At 47.4% G+C, this 17,556-nt stretch overlaps 1 protein-coding gene across 4 annotated transcripts in view; it reads left to right on the forward strand.

The window, feature by feature from the left end:
• Positions 1-17,556, forward strand: part of ECT2 (epithelial cell transforming 2) — a 54,652-nt gene that overhangs the window by 23,441 nt on the left and 13,655 nt on the right. For all 4 annotated transcript variants that reach the window (XM_075003953.1, XM_075003954.1, XM_075003955.1 and 1 more), the window contains 6 exons: positions 457-525; positions 1,734-1,844; positions 9,023-9,119; positions 10,361-10,442; positions 14,726-14,804; positions 15,040-15,159. In XM_075003953.1, coding sequence (XP_074860054.1) covers positions 457-525; positions 1,734-1,844; positions 9,023-9,119; positions 10,361-10,442; positions 14,726-14,804; positions 15,040-15,159 — 558 coding nt within the window. The remainder of the gene's footprint in view (positions 1-456; positions 526-1,733; positions 1,845-9,022; positions 9,120-10,360; positions 10,443-14,725; positions 14,805-15,039; positions 15,160-17,556) is intronic.

The following is a 17,556-nucleotide window of genomic DNA, read 5'->3' on the forward strand; positions in this document are numbered from 1 at the left end:
ACTTCAGATTCCATCCCCTCTATATCGGGATGAGGGAGAAGAGGAAAGTGGATGCTGAAGTGATAATTTGTCTCCACAAGGGTTTTCATTTTCTCATGCCCTTTCCATAACTACCATCATGAAGAGTTAACATTCCATCTGAGAATGCAGTAGGTCCTGTATCTATCTGCAAACTGGATGATAAACCTGTAATGGCTTAGTTCTAGATGTTTTTGGAAAGTTGGTTCACAATGATAAATGTGAGGCAGGTGTATGGTATATAACCTTGAATCTGGAGAACAGTTCTATAACAAGTGGCGGATTCCATGGCAGTTGCCACACAGTCACTTTGTGATTAGAGAAAAGTATAAATGCTAACAGCAGGCTTCCAAAGCAGTACAATTTAAAATACCTGGCTCTCTTAAATCAGGCTGCTTCTTGTCTTCCTAACAATAAAATTGTTTGTTTATATTCCAGGAAGACCTTGAAGACCTTATGATAAACTGGGCTGAAAGCAAAAGCATTGGTGATGTCATTCTTAAATACGTAAGTGTTTTGTTTTTTTTTTTTACAATAGCTTTGAACTACTGTTTTTCCTAAAGTAGTCTAAAATGCATTGAGGATCATTGCTAATCTTTTGAAAGTAAAGTCCATGTGTCTATCTTTCTCATTTAGTGCATCTGGGGTAAATCTTCTGTCAGTTTAAATGACAGTATGTAAGCTCGTGCAGTAACTCACGTAGAACTAAACAATCCTCTTTTTCTTGTATTGTAATGTCGAGCAGAGTTCAAAAGCTTTGCACAGATGTTTATCCAAACTTTAGAAATCGGGCTTGAAATGTTGCAAAGAGGTTCTTCTGCACACCACTGCTGTTTGGATAAAACTGGGAGTACCAAGAAAACAGCCTGTTAATTTTGTAATTCTGTGGTGGTTCTTTATTGCTTCTGCTTCGTTCCTAGTGGGAAAAAATGCATGAGGGAGGGTAAAGGATGGTGAAGGAAAAATAAATGTAAACCAACTCAGAGGTTTAGTTATTTTAGTCAGACCAGGATTTTCTATCCCCCAGTAATGGATAGGTAAGAAAGTAGTGAAGAATGCAGTTCTAGGGAAACAGCAACTGAACTACAGCTGTCAGTGCTCTCCCCAGGTATTGGCAATAAAAGGCATCATTTATTCTACTGTGGCCATATTTTCTACTGCACTTTCACATATCTTAGCCCAAGATAAAAACAGGCAAGCCTATGATTTTTGTCTGTAGCATGAGGAAGAAAATCTGAAGAAATGGGGTTCTCACAGAAGATGTGGACTAAACATTGAGACCCTGTGAGGTCCCAAGTGAAAAATGGCTAAAATGTTCAAAGCTGGCTGTCCAAAGTTTAATTAATAAATGATCAGACTTGCATTCAGCATTGATGAGCGCACATACACATTCCACTTTTTCAGTAATATTTTTTGGGGATGGCTGCACCTGAAAACAAGTCATCCTTTGTTTAGGAGCCTAAGATGGGGCAGCAGACTTGGGCTAAAGTTGTGTGCCCAGTGCAGGTTACAATATGTTTAGTCATAAAAGACGTAAATAGTATGAACAACTTAATACAACCAAAGCAATTTAAGTTTGTGTGTAGGATACATCTTTAAAGCCATAACTAGCTATTGCAGTCTTACATTTTTGTTGCTATTGTAATACAACATTAATGAAGACCATTTAGCTAAGGTCTGTACTTAAAGATTTTGCAATTTTTTTTTTTTTTCAGTCTAAAGACTTGTTGAAAACATATCCTCCTTTTGTGAACTTCTTTGAAATGAGCAAAGAAACTATTATGAAATGTGAAAAACAGAAGCCACGGTTTCATGCTTTCTTAAAGGTACTTGTGCACTGAGCTTTATTTTCACCAACTCTGAATACATTAGTGAGATTAGAATATAGTGCCACTAAAAAAGTTCACTAACTCAGTAAATGTTAGGTGTTGGAGGAATGAAAAGTAGTATAGAACTGTAAACTTGGGGTATGAAGTTGGATGGTAGAGGTTTAGGTCCTCAGTAAGTATTCAAACCTTTATAGAGAGAGGAGGCATTTTACAGCCAGTATGTAAGGCTGGTTTCTCCAGGCTAACACAGCCTGAAGCCAGGCTGTTAGATTTAAAATATAACATCATCAGCATCTCCAGAAAGTTTTTGTTCTTCTTCGAGTGGTCCCCGTGGGTGCTCCGCAATAGGTGTCGGGCTCGCCCAGCGCCGCAGATCGGAATTCTTCCAGCAGTTTCTCCTGGATCGTGCATGTGCCGGCACGCGCCGCTCCCTGCGCGCCCCCGGCCACGTGCGCAATCCGGGCCCCGCCAGTTCCTTCTCAACTGCCATCAGCTGCAGACGGAATCCGCTCAGGCTAAGGCCAGAGTCAGATAGATAAGATAGCTGTTTTTCGTGTAATTTGTTGTTTTTTGTCACACACACAAAAAAAAAAAAAAAAAAAAGAGAGAGAAGCGAAGGAGAGAGGAGTGGACGAGAAGGCCACTTAGGCCACCCGCTGCCCTGCAGGCCGGTGATCGCTAAAGGGAGGGAAAAGGCACTGATTACGCGCTAAGTACCCTATTAACAGTAAAGGACTCACCGCGATGGCCTCCTCAGGTTTTAAAAAGTGTGAGTCATGCCGCGAAGCTATGCCGACCTCCAATGGGCATAGTGAATGCATCCGCTGCTTGGGGGAATCACACGTTACCCAGAAGTGTTCTCACTGTGCTAAGCTCACAGCCAGGGCCAGGAAAGACAGAGAGATGAGGCTTAAAATGCTCTTGTTTGATAAGGCTCTCCAGCCGGAGTTGCCGGAAAAGCCTCACCCAGAAGGGCGCTCTGGGTTGCGTAAGAGGAAGGCAGCCTCTCTGACACCCTCGGTGCAGAAAAGGAGGAAACCCTCCCCGGCTCGATCCTTGCTGGCGAGTTCAGCGAGCAGGACGAGCGGCGCGCAGAGCCCCCAGCCGCGAGCTCAGGGAAGCGGCGGCGCGGCAGCGCACGTGGCAGAGGCTGAGCCTCCGATTACACAACAGCCGGCATGCAGGGCGCCGAGAGCGCCAGCGAGGCAAACGCCGGAATCAGCGGCACTGGCTCCCGCGGCACCAACAGCGCAGGGACACCAGGCACGGAGCCTGCAGGCGCCGGAGGAAACCACCCGCGCGGCACCGCAGCTGAGTGTGCCGAGTGCGGCGCCGACAGCAGGGCCAAGATCCCCGGCACGGGAAGGGGCGGTGCCGGCCCCGCAGGGGAGGGGCAAGGCTAAAGCAAAAACCCGGCACCGCAGCCCATCTCCGGACAGGGCTGCGCTAGCTTTAGCACCAAGCTCTCCCCTCGTGATACACATGCCGCATCGAAGGCCTGTGACTCCACCGGCTTATCCAGAGCCTCCCTCTCCGTTCCTCCAACCAATGTCACCATGGCTTGGGCCACCTTCACCATTTCTGGGAATGGATCCCCTGGAGTACTATCACAAGCCAGTTTCGCCTCTATCTGTGTCGTTGCGGAGGTCTCGCTCTCCCAGACATCGGGGGTACACTCTCCGTGTGTGGTCCAGGTCTCCATCCCCGGGCCCTTGCCCATGCTGCTATGGTCGTCCTCATCATGCTGAACACAGACACCGCAGGCCTACATCCAGGGGCAGGTCCCCCCCTGCTGCTCAATACCCCCGTGTACACTCTCAATCTGGGACGGAAACACAGTTGTCTCAAGGGGAGTTAGTTTTAGAACCCTGGGACTTTCCTTCACAGTCCTCCAGGGAGCAAGTGTATCATCGACCACAGGAGCCTGAGAGTTTGAGGGAGGTTTACCCCAGTGGTTCCTCCTCATCCTTCCCAGATGGGGCCATGGTCCCTGGGGATGTCTCCCCCCAGATGACCTTAAACAATTTCAAGAACTATTCAAAAGAGTGGCTTTCATGCAAGATATTCAAACGGCAGAGGTGCAGGAGAAACATCACAAACTCCTGAAAAATTTCAGACCCCTGGCTTCATCCAAAATTGCTATTCTGCTGGATGAAGCCATTATGGAGTCAGCCACTACCATATGGCAGACTCCGGCCTCTATCCCGCCTACGAACAAGAGAGCGGATAAGAAGTATTTCGTCCCGGCAAAGAGCATGGAGTTCCTTTTTAGTCACCCACAACCTAATTCTTTGGTGGTCGAATTGTCCCAGCAGAGGTCGAAGGCCTGTCAGTACAAATCAGGGGGGATCGGACAAAGATGCTAGGAAGCTAGAGCTGTTTGGTAGGAAGGTATATTCCTCCTCTACCCTGCTATTGAGAGTGGCAAATTACGCGGCACACCTAGCAAACCACACCTTTGATAATTACTCAAGGCTTACTCCCCTCATGGATTCACTCCTGGAAGACAAGAAGCCAGTGTTAAAGGCGATTGTTCACGAGGGCTATGCAGCATCGCGGATGGGAGTACAGATTGCCCTGGACGTGGCGGACATGGCGGCACGTTGAGCAGCTACAGCAGCGGTCATGCGTAGAGAATCCTGGCTCCGGACGTCTGGTATCCCCAGAGACCTGCAGGTGAAGATCGTGGATCTTCCCTTTGATACACAAAAGCTGTTTGCAGACTCCACCGACTCAGTCCTCCATTCCAGTAAGGACTTGAGAGCCACACTTAAAACCTTGGGCATTTATACTCCCCCATACAGGAAGAAAAAATTTTACCCTCGACAGAGACGCTACGCTTATCAACCACAGCGTGCTCAATATCAATGAGGCTACGACCAGGGGCACCATCAACAGCAGCAGCAGTACAAAACTCCCAGGCGATGTTCTCAACAAAGCCGTATGCCTTCGGGGCAGGCCCAAAGGCAACAGGTTTGATGGGTATGTCGGGGGCTGCACTATCAATACCATCGCTCAATGCCACTCTCATCTCATGTTCCATCATCGCCTCAGACCGTTCCGCTCCCAGTGGCAAAAGATCACCACAGACAAATGGGTGCTGGAGATCATAGCCACAGGTTACACGATCCCCTTCCAGTCACTCCCACCAACGAAGCCTCCTGCCAGGCCTCACCTCAGAGACGCTGCCCACGAGGCAAGACTCAAGCAGGAGGTGGATCACCTTATGTTCATAAGGGCGGTGGAAAGAGTGCCGGAAAAATTCCAGGGGAAAGGTTTTTATTCACGCTACTTCCTAACAGAGAAGAAAACAGGAGGCTGGAGGCCCATCTTAGATCTTTGGGGCCTCAACCATTACTTGTGCAAGCAACGTTTTCGGATGATCACAGTTGCCTCTATACTCATGGCACTGGACGATGGAGACTGGTTTGCAGCCCTCGACTTACAAGATGCTTACTTTCATATAACAATCCACCCGGCACACAGACGCTTCCTCCGCTTCATGGTCGGCAAGGAGCACTTCCAGTACAGGGTTCTTCCGTTTGGCCTTTCTTCGGCTCCCAGAGTCTTTACCAAAACCCTGGCAGTGGTGTCAGCCTACCTGCACAGACAGGGTGTGTTTATTTTCCCATATCTGGACGACTGCCTGCTGAAGGGGGCCTCGAAGGCAGAGGTCTTACGCATGATACGTGTCACAGCGGACACGTTTTCTTTGATGGGCCTAGTTATCAACCTTGCAAAGTCAAAGACCGAACCCACACAAGATATAGAGTTCATAGGGGCACGCATAAACTCTTTCACAGCAAGAGTATACCTGCCCGACGCCCGCTTCCGCGCCATCAGTGCGCTGGTGCAGGTCATCACATACAGCCCCACAGTGCTGGTCTTAACGTGCCTACAGCTGTTGGGCCACATGGCAGCAGCGACGTTTGTGGTACAGAATGTCAGGTTACACATGCGAAGCCTGCAGCATTGGCTGGCGAGCGTTTACAAACCGGCATCCCATACTGTCCACAGGGTGGTGTCGCCCACGACAGAGGTGCGCAGATCACTGGTGTGGTGGGAAAATCCCAAGAATCTGCAAGTGGGGGTGCCCTTTCACCAACAACAGATTTCTATTTTTCTTACTACCAACGCCTCCCGCATAGGATGGGGAGTGCACATCGGCGACAAGGTGACGCAAGAGCTATGGTCCCCTGCGGAACAGACACTGCACATAAACATACTGGAGCTAAGAGCAGTGTTCAATGTCTGCAAACATTTTCGAGATTACCTGCACGGCAAAGTAGTCAGGATCAATACCAACAATACCTCCATTATGTTTTACATCAATCGACAAGGAGGAGCACGATCCCGTGCTCTATGAGCGGAAGCAGTCCGATTGTGGAACTGGTGCATCGCCAACAACATAACGTTGAAAGCCTCGTACTTGCCGGGCGCTCACAACGCGAAAGCAGATCAGCTGAGCAGGCGCTTCGCACTCACGCACGAATGGCAGATCTGCTCCGATCTGCTCCGGCGCATTTTTCGTACATGGGGGTTTCCCCAGATCGATCTGTTTGCCACCCAGTACAAGAAGTGTCCCCAGTTCTGCTCCAGGGCAGGAGTGGGACGGGGGTCCCTGGCGGACGCATTCATGATTTCATGGAGGGGCCCTCTACTTTACGTGTTTCCCCCCGCAGTGCTTATCCACAAGGTTCTGCAGAAAGCCAGAAGGGACAGAGCTCGCATGATACTCATAGTCCCAACTTGGGATCGGCAGCAATGGTTTCCCTTGCTTCTGTGCATGTCGGATCGCCCACCGCTTCCTCTACTGGTGGCGCCAGACTTACTCACGCAGACTCAGGGGTCCATAGTGCACCCGCACCCTCAGGGTCTGCGTCTGCAAGCATGGTTAATCCATGGCTCAGCTCCTTAGAGAGCATGTGTACGGAGGGAGTACAAGTAGTCCTGGAATGTAGCCTAAGGACCTCCACCAGGAGGACTTACAAGCAGAAATGGACTCGACTTACAGCCTGGTGTTCCGCCAAGCAGTTAGCTCCCCTTGATGTGCCTATACCTGTAATACTAGAATACTTATTGGACCTCAGAAGAGGCGGGCTTTCTCTATCCTCACTAAAGGTCCACCTCGCTGCTATGTCAGCCTTTCGGCATACAGAGGAAGGGCCCACTGTATTCGCCCATCCTATCGTCACAAGGTTCTCGAAGGGGCTGGTAAACCTGTACCCCCCTCGGAAACCGCTTCCACCATCGTGGAGTCTGGAGTTGGAGCTCAGCACACTATCAGGTCCACATTTCGAACTAGTAGCCACAGTTCCCCTCCATCTCCTTACAATGAAAACAACCTTCCTCCTTGCGATTACGTCAACCCGCAGGGTGAGCGAGCTCGCAGCAGTGATGGCAACGCTGCCCTGCACGGTATTCTCAAACGAGGCGGTAACCTTAAGGTTGCACCCAGCCTTTGTTCCAAAAGTTTCTTTGGAGCTCCATCTTAACGAACCAATAGTTTTACCCTCGTTTTACCCGAAGCCTCACAGCTCCAGCAAGGAGGCACGCCTGCATCTCCTGGATGTGAGGAGGGCGTTGGCCTTCTACATAGACAGAACTAAGTCCTTCCGGAAAACGGACAGGCTTCTAGTCTCTCTTGCTCCCAGGTCAAAAGGGGAAGGTCTCTCTTCACAGAGAATCTCAAAGCACATTGTGTCCTGTATAAAAATGTGCTACGAGCTTCGAAAGACTCCTTTTGCTGGCCCCGGCTAGGGCTCACTCCACCAGGGCGGTGGTGGCATCAACAGCCTTCTTCAAGGGCATCGCATTAAAAGACATCAGTAGAGCGGCGACCGGGTCATCCTACGACACCTTCGCCAAGCATTATGCCCTACATTGGGTATTCGAAGAGGATACCCGTCTATCGACAGCAGTCCTCTCCTGGGCAAGCTGCACGTGAACCGTTTACCCACCTCCTTACTTGGGTTACTGCTGGGTAGTCACCTAATGTGGAGCACCCACGGGGACCACTCGAAGAAGAAAGAGAAGTTACTAACCTGTAGTAATGATGGTTCTTCGAGATGTGTCCCCGTGGGTGCTCCACCACCCTCCCATTGTCCCCGCTTCGGATCTCTGTCTGGTGTTTTTCAGGAGCATTCGAGGCGGATGGTTAAGGAACTGGCGGGGATTGGATCGCGCACATGGCCGGGGGCGCACGGGGAGTGGCGCTCCGGCACATGCGCCATCCAGGAGAAACTGCTGGAAGAATTCTGATATGCGGCGCCGGGCGAGCCCAACACCTATTGTGGAGCACCCACGGGGACACATCTCGAAGAACCATCGTTATTACATGTGAGTAACTTCTCTTTTGGTATCATTGTGGGATTAACTTTTAGGATTCCCACGATTCCTAGCCAGTCATGTTTCAGGCCTGTAGGTGGACTGTTCAAAAGCTGTGTAAATGATGCTGAATGAGCATCCAAGAATGTTGCAGTAGTTGGGAACTTTGACCCATTCTGTCAACTAGTATTTAGATTTTTTTTTTTTTCCTCTCTTTTGGCGTAAACCAGGGCTAAAGAACCCATGTGTACTTAGTTAATCGACTAAATGTAGCATTTAGAATTTCATATCCTTAGGCTTGGCGCTGGGGCCAAAATGAGGGATTCAGTGTGCAGGAGGAGGCTGCTAGGGAGTGGGCTTGGAGGTAGGGGTGTGGATCTGGGTAAGAAGGAAGGTGCTGAAGCGGGCTGGGGATGTACTTTCTGGGAGGGGTGTGTGCAGCAGCATGGGTGCTTGGGGTGCCTACCTACCTGGCATAGGCACCAGGGCAAGGTACAGCTATTTACGCATGGCTCTGCGCTTTGTGGGGAAGCACTACCCTCCACTCTCATTGGCTGTGATTCTTGTGCACCTGGGGGTAGGAGGGGAGGACAGTGCGTGCAGGGAGTGCTTCCTGGATATAGTCTTCACGGTTTACCTTTACATAGGTTCGCCTCCTTGGCATAAACTATGCAAGTGGTAAGAGAATTGAAAGTATTCTGACCTGAAATTCAACTTAGTATATCTCTGGAATGTAAGACTCTTATTCATAAGAACTGCTTTTTTAATTCCATGTTAAACTACTTGAGAAGAAAAGCCTGCATGCCACTCTGGTATAAATGCAGTGATTTTTTTTTTTTCCTTTCTAGATAAACCAAGCTAAACCAGAGTGTGGCCGTCAAAGCTTGGCTGAACTACTCATTCGACCGGTTCAGCGGTTACCCAGTGTTGCTTTACTACTGAACGGTAACTTTTTTTGGCACTTTGTTTTGGGGCAGCCAGCTAGCCTGTTGAGCAAATTTTTTTTTGTTTAAAAAGTGGTTGCTGTCTAGCTGAATTAAGATCTTATTTGTGTTCCAGTCATAACTTGTAAAGCTAAGGGCCAGATTGTGTGATATGTACATCAGTAGATACAGTTGCTTATATGCTTGACTTCAGCATACAGATATAGGTAAGCCTCTGCTCTGTAGAAATAGGGTGTATGTTTGTTTAAAATCTGAATAGACTTTTTAGTTCCTGCCACAACAACTGTTTGTGCTGAAATTACTGGAAACTCTTCAGTGTTGTAGCATGAACTACTTTTTCAGGTCACTTCAGTTCTGATAACTCACTTAGCATGTGACCTACCTGTTGTAATTCCTCTACTGTGAAGTGATGGAGGCAATCTAAACATCCCTCTTGTCTTAAGTCTTCTAGATAGCAGTGGTACAAGTGGAACCTCAGCTCTTGCTCACATTATTTTATTTTACTTTGTGCCTGTGACCTTTCCATCCTCATTTGAAATAAAATGTATGTGCGTTGAGGCATATACAAATGTGCACCACCCATAGAAACACAACATCTATCTGTGCGCGCACACTAATCATTTGGGCAGTGTTTGAATTTCTCCTGAATGGCCATAGAAGTGCACATCTTACAGGGAACACCACTTCCAACCCACCAAACCCAACTGCCTGCCCTCCATAAAAGGGCACAGACAAGTTAAAAGAAACTAAAAAGAAAATGTAATTGTAAAAGCACAAAAACTGGCAAGGTAGCACACGAGATGCCAAGTCAGGGTATACTCTCAGTTGATTAGATTTTTTTGTTCCTTCACAAGCCTAGCATGTAGAAGAAAGAACCCAATGAGATTGGAGTGTAGTTGACCCTTTTTAGGTGTATACATGGGTATACAAATGGCTTACATGGCTTGATAATATGGTAACAGTATATGCAAATGGAATACGTGGAGCTGAAACAGCAGTGAGTACATGCGACTTTGTACCCTGTGCATGAGTGTCGATGAGTATGAAGGGAACTGAAAACACCAAATGAGTGTGTGTACTGACGACTTCAACAAACTTGCTAATGAGTTGCTTGTGTTGGGCATTAGGCTGCATAACTTAAAGAAAATGAAGAGGTCTTCCTATCAAGTGAAGTAATAAAGCAAACATTTAAATGATTTATTATTGCAAAGATGCAATACTTCTAACATTTTTCTGTTGTAGACCTTAAGAAGCATACCACAGAAGACAACCCAGACAAAGGCAGGCTAGAGAGCGCCATTGACTCATTAAAGGAAGTGATGACGTAAGAGATGCTTTTGATATGGAAATACCTCTTCGGGTCTTAATGAAACATATGTTGTAAACTTCAGCAATGCTGTAGTACCCCAACCACCTCAAGATTCCTCCCACCCCTGTTACAGAGCTTTGGAGGGAATCATCCAAAAGCTTTGTAGACTGACAGCTCTTCTACTGTGCTTGTCTGGGGAGTTCTAGATCTCTCTCTCAGCCTAGAGTGGGCTTTTAGAGCTCATTAGTGCACTCTTCTCCAGTTAAAGATCCAGCGGCTCAGATCTTCAACCCCCATTTGCCTTATCTTGACTCAGATTAACACCATTTAAAGGGCACAAGCCACTGGTGGAGGGTCTGTTTCTGTCCATGTTTGGGTATAATATGTATAACTGTGTAGTAATAAATACCAAGTACTTGATGCATGTGAAAATCAGTTTTTTTCATCAAGTGATCATGTGCAGACAGTGATTGGAGAACTTTTTTTTTTTTTTTTTTTTTAAACCCATTGAGTAGAGGCAGGTACCCATATAAGTCGGCTGTTCTGCCTTCGAGATGTGATATATATGACACTGCTGATCACCTCCTACCCAAATTCCTTCTTGCCACCATTGACAGTTGTTGGTGCTTCCTAGCTTCTTCCATTGCAAGTGTTTTGGTATCTGTTATTTTTGTGTTGGTAGTTGGCTCCTCCATTTTTAAGTTCCCTGACTGGGGCATGTCGGGGCCTCAAGGATTTAAGGCATGCAAGGAGTATGGGAAGCCTATGTCCCAGGGGGATCCATATTTTCCCTGCCTTTAGTGCCTTGGTGGTGGCTTTCAAACAGATAAATACACTATTGGCAGGAGCGTTAATCGTCTCCTCCAACCAAGCATCCTCCTAAGGCCTCAATACCATGGATTCCGGCCACACATTTGGACTTGTAGAATCCAGAGTTCCCCATTTCTCTTACGCTGGAGGACTTGGTGGGGTGGTTGGGCTCTTGCTTCACACATGACCTTCAAGGGCCCCAGGGACTTGATTACTAGGATGGCACAGTCCCCACCTCAACAGGACTTGGTTGTTGCACTGTTCGGTGCTGGTGCAGGACCTGGTGCTGATACAGCAGCTCCAACACAGAGGCCAGCACTGTCCCTGGTGACCTCTCTGGTGCCATTGGCACTGCACCATCATAGGCTTGCCCCAGGCATGATGCCAATCAATCAACATGGTCCCATTTCTTCTCACAGTCAGCTTCAGCACTGCCATGGTCAGGTCTTGATTTTTTTTCGTCAGACTTGGAGGAGGACTCAATGTCATGACAGAGCAGGCACCATTCTTGCTCTTGGCACTGTTCCCAGTACTGGAACCATTAGGATGCAACATCAGTGGCAACCCAGCAGTCCAGTGTCCTTTTTAGACCCCATGAGCCTATCACCAAGCCAGACCTCAACCCCTGTGAATGTTGGCTGGTGGAAAAGCAAGCCCCACAGTCATCCAGTCCTCACAGGCTATGTCTCCAGGGGACCGGGAGTATGCACCCCTTATCTGGCATGGAGTGTGACCTTAGGGTCCTCTTCAAGGATGCAAGGCCCAGCTCTGAGGCACTCCCTCCCCCTTCAGTGCGTGCAGTGTCATGGCAGACTTCTCCAGCAACAGCATCAGAAGTCTGAGTTGGGCAGCCATGGACACTCCCTCTGGAATTGGAGACTCAGGAAGTCCCTGCCTTACAAGCTTCCTTGGTCTTGTCCCTGGATGAGGCTGTAGCAGGCACTTCAGCTACCATGCTTCCCACTTTTGGATATTGGTGGGGTGTGGGCCACCAAGACATCCTAACATGTGTAGCTCAGAACATCAGGCTAAAAGTCGAGGAAATTATTGAGGATGTGGACCTAACAGTGGTTCTCCTCGCATCTGAGGTCCCTTCCAGAGTTTCTATCCATTCACTAAAACTATACAAACGAATACCAAGGTGTTCTTGTGGTAAACCAACATCCATATCCCTATGACAAGTGTTCCTTCCAATTTTTTTCCTTTTTTCGGCGGAGTAAAATTTGTTAAATGCACGCAGGCATTTGTGGATGTACACAATAGAAACATGCTTCCCCCGTGAGTGGTTGTGGGCACATTAATCAGCTGTGTGAACCTGAGTCTCTCCTAGGCAGCTCTGCTTACAGGGAACACTGCTTATTACCGAGGGGGCTGAGCATAATTACTTCATTCTCTCTAGAGGATATGAGCCCGTTTATGCACTCGCAACTGAGGACCCTGGACAGGCACCCAAATCAAAGGATGTCAAGAAATTAGACTTTTTTGTTTTGCATAAGTCCTATTCTGAAGTGGGGCGCTTTAACTGTGGGTGGCTAACTAGTACACACTGCTGAGCTGCTATTTAACTCCTTGGGAGTTGGGGACTCTCCAGATTCCAAGAGTCCCTTCCTTCTCATTCCTGCCAGCAGTTTGCTGCCCTTGTTGAAGGTCATCTGGTAGCCAGAACCTTCTTTCAGGTGGCTTCTGACTTGGTGGACTCAACCACCTCTACAATGGCCCTTATCATTAGTGAGATGAGGACTGCAGGTCTAGGCATGCCTCCAGAGGCCCAGTCAACCCTGCCACACCAGCTTTTTGACTGTTCCCGCCTCTTTGGAAAAATGTGGATTCTCACCTGTGCAGCCTGAGACTGTAGGGTGACCTTTACATCTTTGGGATCCATACTACTGCACCCCAGGGAATATCCTTTGGGCTGCAGGCCCCTACTTGCCCCTATTCTGGTAAGCCCAGGCAGGACTCATTCAAGCACTGAGGCCAGAATCCCTGACTGTCAGTCTTACTGCAGCCAACGTCATGGAGGCTCTATGCTACCTCAAGGCTCCAAACCCAATGTATGATGGTGTGCCTGAGAGTGGAGCACCAGTTCCTGAGCCAGATGCTTTCCCATTAGCAACCTCAAGTCCTGTTTCTACTGGGCCTGGATTACCTCAGCCCACAGGCTGAGCATGGTAAAAGCAGGATACTCTATTTTTGTTTTCCTCCTACCCTTCCATCTCTGTTGTGTGTCCCTCTTCAGGGACCCTTCTCATGTATGAGGTGCATGCACTTCTGGGTGTGGTGGAGAAGATCATCTGGGAATTCAAGGGCAAGGGTTTTACTTCCGATACTTTATCCCCAAGGTGGGGGCTCAGGCCCACTTTGGACCTACAAAACTTAAATGTCTTTATTAGGTGGCTCAAGTTTTGTCATGGTTTTCCCAGCTGCCATTCTTCCCTCCCTGGACCTAGGGTACTGGGACACCACCCTCAATTTGAAGGATCCGTGTTTCTGGATCTTTTCATGGGCAGTTTCTCAGATTTATGGGCTAGGGTCACCACTATCAGTTCTGTGTTCCCTGGGTGTTCACAGAATGTGTGACGGCCTTCCTCAGGAAGCAAGAGGAGAAGTAACAAGTACGTCTATCCTTACCTAGCTGACTGGCTGAGGCAGGTCCAGAGAACAGGTTCTGGCACATGTAGCCCTGGCCAGGACTGTCTTCATGGACTAGGCTGCCTTCTGGGTGCTTTCTGTGGGGCTCTCATATTGCCCAAGTCCACTGTGGTGCCAACCTGAAGAACAGAGCTCATTAGGACACTCAGACAGGGAGGCTGTTGCTGAGGCTCATCTGCTCCCTTCAGCAGTTCCCTACTACCATGGCTTGGACCTGCATGAGACTCTGGGGACCCAGGGCAGCCTGCACCTATGTGACACAATATGCCCAGCTGAAGTCACGCCCCTACAGTCATGGTCGAAATTTATGTCCCCAGCATTTTCTCACTAGACAGATGAGTGGTCCACCCCGACCATGCCAATGGAATGCATTTGAGCAATCACTTAAAGAAAAAAGTTATTTACTTTCTGCAACTTGTTCTTTTGAAATGTGGTGCTCATGTCCATTCCAAATCCTGACCCGTCCACTCTGTCAGAATAATAGGACAAGAAGGAACTGAGTGGGTGAGGGGTCAGCAGTGTCTTGTATACCAAACCTCTCAAAGAAAACTACAAAAGGTAGGTACTTGGTTTTTCATGTCTGTTCATGGCAAAAAAGAGCTAATTGCTCAGCAATTAACATGTAAATGCATTCTTCTAGATCTGTAGATGCATATGTATTTAATGCATCACGTGTGGAAAAGCAGTTTACTTGTGTGTGGTATTTTAATTTGAACTGTCACTGTTTATGCTGGCGTGGTTGTGGAAACAAGATCTCTCAATGTCCTCCTTCACTTTTGTGTCTTCGTGTTCAGTGTGATTCTGTTTTTAATACTGATAATCCAACATGATTTTCTCAGACACATAAATGAAGACAAAAGAAAAACAGAAGCACAAAGACTGATCTTTGATGTTGTCTATGAAGTTGATGGATGTCCAGTAAGTTATTTTCCTCACACTATCAACCGGTAGAATGACTAACCAACTGTCTTAGCCCTTGTGGCAAAATGATACTTACCCTGATGATTACTTCTGTATAAATGTGGTAGAATGCACATTCAACAATATCAAAGGCTAAAAGGTCACTCATTATAAAATTATTTTCAGTATTTGAGTTCTGAGTACTTGTCCAGCTCTTTAAATGTCTAATGAGCTGCTCACTTCTACCATTTAGGCCAATCTCCTGTCATCTCATCGAAGCTTAGTTCAGCGATTGGAAACGGTGGCTCTTGGTGATGACCTCTGTGACAGAGGAGAACAGGTCACACTCTTTCTGTTTAATGACTGCCTAGAGGTAAGGCTATTGAAAATCCTCACTGACTTGTGGCATTGCAGAATGCTGTATAATTCTGTAAACTTCATTATAACTAAGTTATCCTAGATACCAAAACTCCATGAAGGAAATACTAAACTGAAAGGGCAAGTTGAATATTTAGCATGCCAATATTGCACGTTTCTTGACACTGAAGTAGAGACTGCACTGACAAGTTTGGTAATGTCTTATAATCCTTAATGAACTGACTACATAACAAAGTCTTTCACTTCAGCATATGAAATAATACTGTTCACAACAGTAGAAGGATGATGCTTCCAGTATTTGTTGCTCTTCCGCAGGACAGAGTTCTCTGGAACAAAAATGCAATTAGTGATGTAAATTTAAATGAGTTTAATTTGCTTAATTTTTTTTCTGGCCTAGCCCTTTTAAGAGATCATTCAGGTTTTTTTTTAAATACATTCAGTACATAAAGATGTTTGCCTGAATTTGTGAATGCTGCTTGTATGTTTTTCAAAGCTTCTAAAATGCAGTAAGTTTGAGCATTTTACTTGTCCCTAACCTGTCAACATCCATTTCATCTAAGAAGTAAATGTTAAGCTCTGCATGCTTGTGCGTGGATTGACAACCTGGATTTCAGTAGTTACATCTCTGGGAGTATCTGAACTGAAAATAGCTCTGTAGTGGTGTGAGAAATGCATCAGGCATTGTGTGGTTTTGTTGGTCATTGGCACTACTAGAAATAATGGAGCTACTTGTTCTGGGCAGGCCCATTTTCTTTGTTTTTGGGATGTGAAAAGGAGGGGAGAGGGGAAGGCAAAGGGTGCAATTGCCCCAGGGCCCAGTGATTTAGGTACCCAGTGGGAGAACCCCAAGCCCTTTCTGTTGTTGCCACTGTAGTGCTGTGTGTGACTCTCAAGGCTGCCTCTGGAAGCAAAGGTTCTGTATGGTGTGAAAAGGGGAAGGGGTGCAGTGGGCCTGAAGGCTGTCTGCCCTTTCCCTGTCCTCAGCCCTGCCCCTTTTAGGAACTACTCCCCCCACCCCACCTTTCTCCAGGCCCTGGCATGGCTGTTGGCTCCCCTGCTCCCAGGGCATATTGATATTTAATGTCAGTAAATAATGCCATGTCGCATACAGGTTTGCTTATATAAACATTTTTGTGTTTGTCCAATGTGTCCACACAAGCAATAGAACCAGTAATTACTGTTGGAAGGATGACGGTGAGTGTGATGAGAGATGAGGCTGGGGACAGTGTAATTAGTGTTTGGAAGCTTAAAGTGGAGAGACTGAGGTAGTGATGGGTACTACTATGACTGGTTCAGAGGTGTTCATTAAAGATGTTAAAACTCACTCCAGAGTGCGCCCAAAGACTGACCACAAAACAGTTTAACACCTTGGCTTGGTATCACTCTACTACAACCCCATCTGCCTGCAGCAGTATACAAAGCCTTTTTATCACCTTTTTGTGTCATAAATTAGAGGGGTGGTTAGAGCTTACTTTAGGTGCAAGAACTGCTTTCATTTGCTCTTCCTCTGGATACTTGCTGTTTCCTGGTGAGGTGTAGCTGATTTGCCAAGTTTCAAATGCTTGCTTTTCTCTATGAGCCTATAGCAGCAAGCAGCAGTTACTCCAAGTACATCCACTGTCTGGTAGAGTAGCACATCTTCTAGAAGTGCTCCTTTTTCTGTTTAGCCCTTAAATCCTGGACTAAGCAAAGAAGGGAGATTAAATTCCAAACTGCTGGTGGTAGAACAGTCTCTGCAACCAGCCTCTGTTCCAGGTCAGAGCCCCGTATGTTTGTCCCTAGACCGGGGTCAGCAACCTGTGGCTCCAGAGTTGCATGCAGCTCTGCATGCTTGTCACCACTTAAACAGAATTTATTTATTTTAAAAAATCTGTTTAAGCAGTGGCAGCTCCGGAGCCACTGGGCGGTCAGGGGCGGCAGGGCAGGAAGCCCAGGAATGAATTTTGGGTGCTCTCTGCCAGGAGGCTGCTGCCTGGGGGAACTGCTGCCTGGGGGACCCCTGTTCCTGCAGCAGAGAGGCATGATGGCCAGAGACTTCTCCAGCATGGTGGCTAGCTAAGATGCTCAGGCCACCCCAGAGCAGCTTCCCTAGCTGTTGCAGAAGTGACCAAGGTCCTGGAAAGTCATTGAATCCATGGCCTCTGTGACAGACTTGAAACCTTAACCATGAATAGTCAGATGGTCTCTGGCAGTGTTCTGAACTTCAGCTGTACTGTGCCTGTCCTGCACTCAACTTCTTCCCTTAATCTGAATAAATTATGGTAGAATTTCCAGATGTTGGCATCCATTCACTGTCCTAAAAATTCCTCCTGAAACCCGACCTTAGTGCATTGTCATGTATACCACCAGACTGCCCCAGAAAATTATATTTTTGCACTTCTTTTGCACATCC

Source organism: Carettochelys insculpta, chromosome 10, assembly GCF_033958435.1.
Source record: "Carettochelys insculpta isolate YL-2023 chromosome 10, ASM3395843v1, whole genome shotgun sequence".
Taxonomy (NCBI): domain Eukaryota; kingdom Metazoa; phylum Chordata; order Testudines; family Carettochelyidae; genus Carettochelys; species Carettochelys insculpta.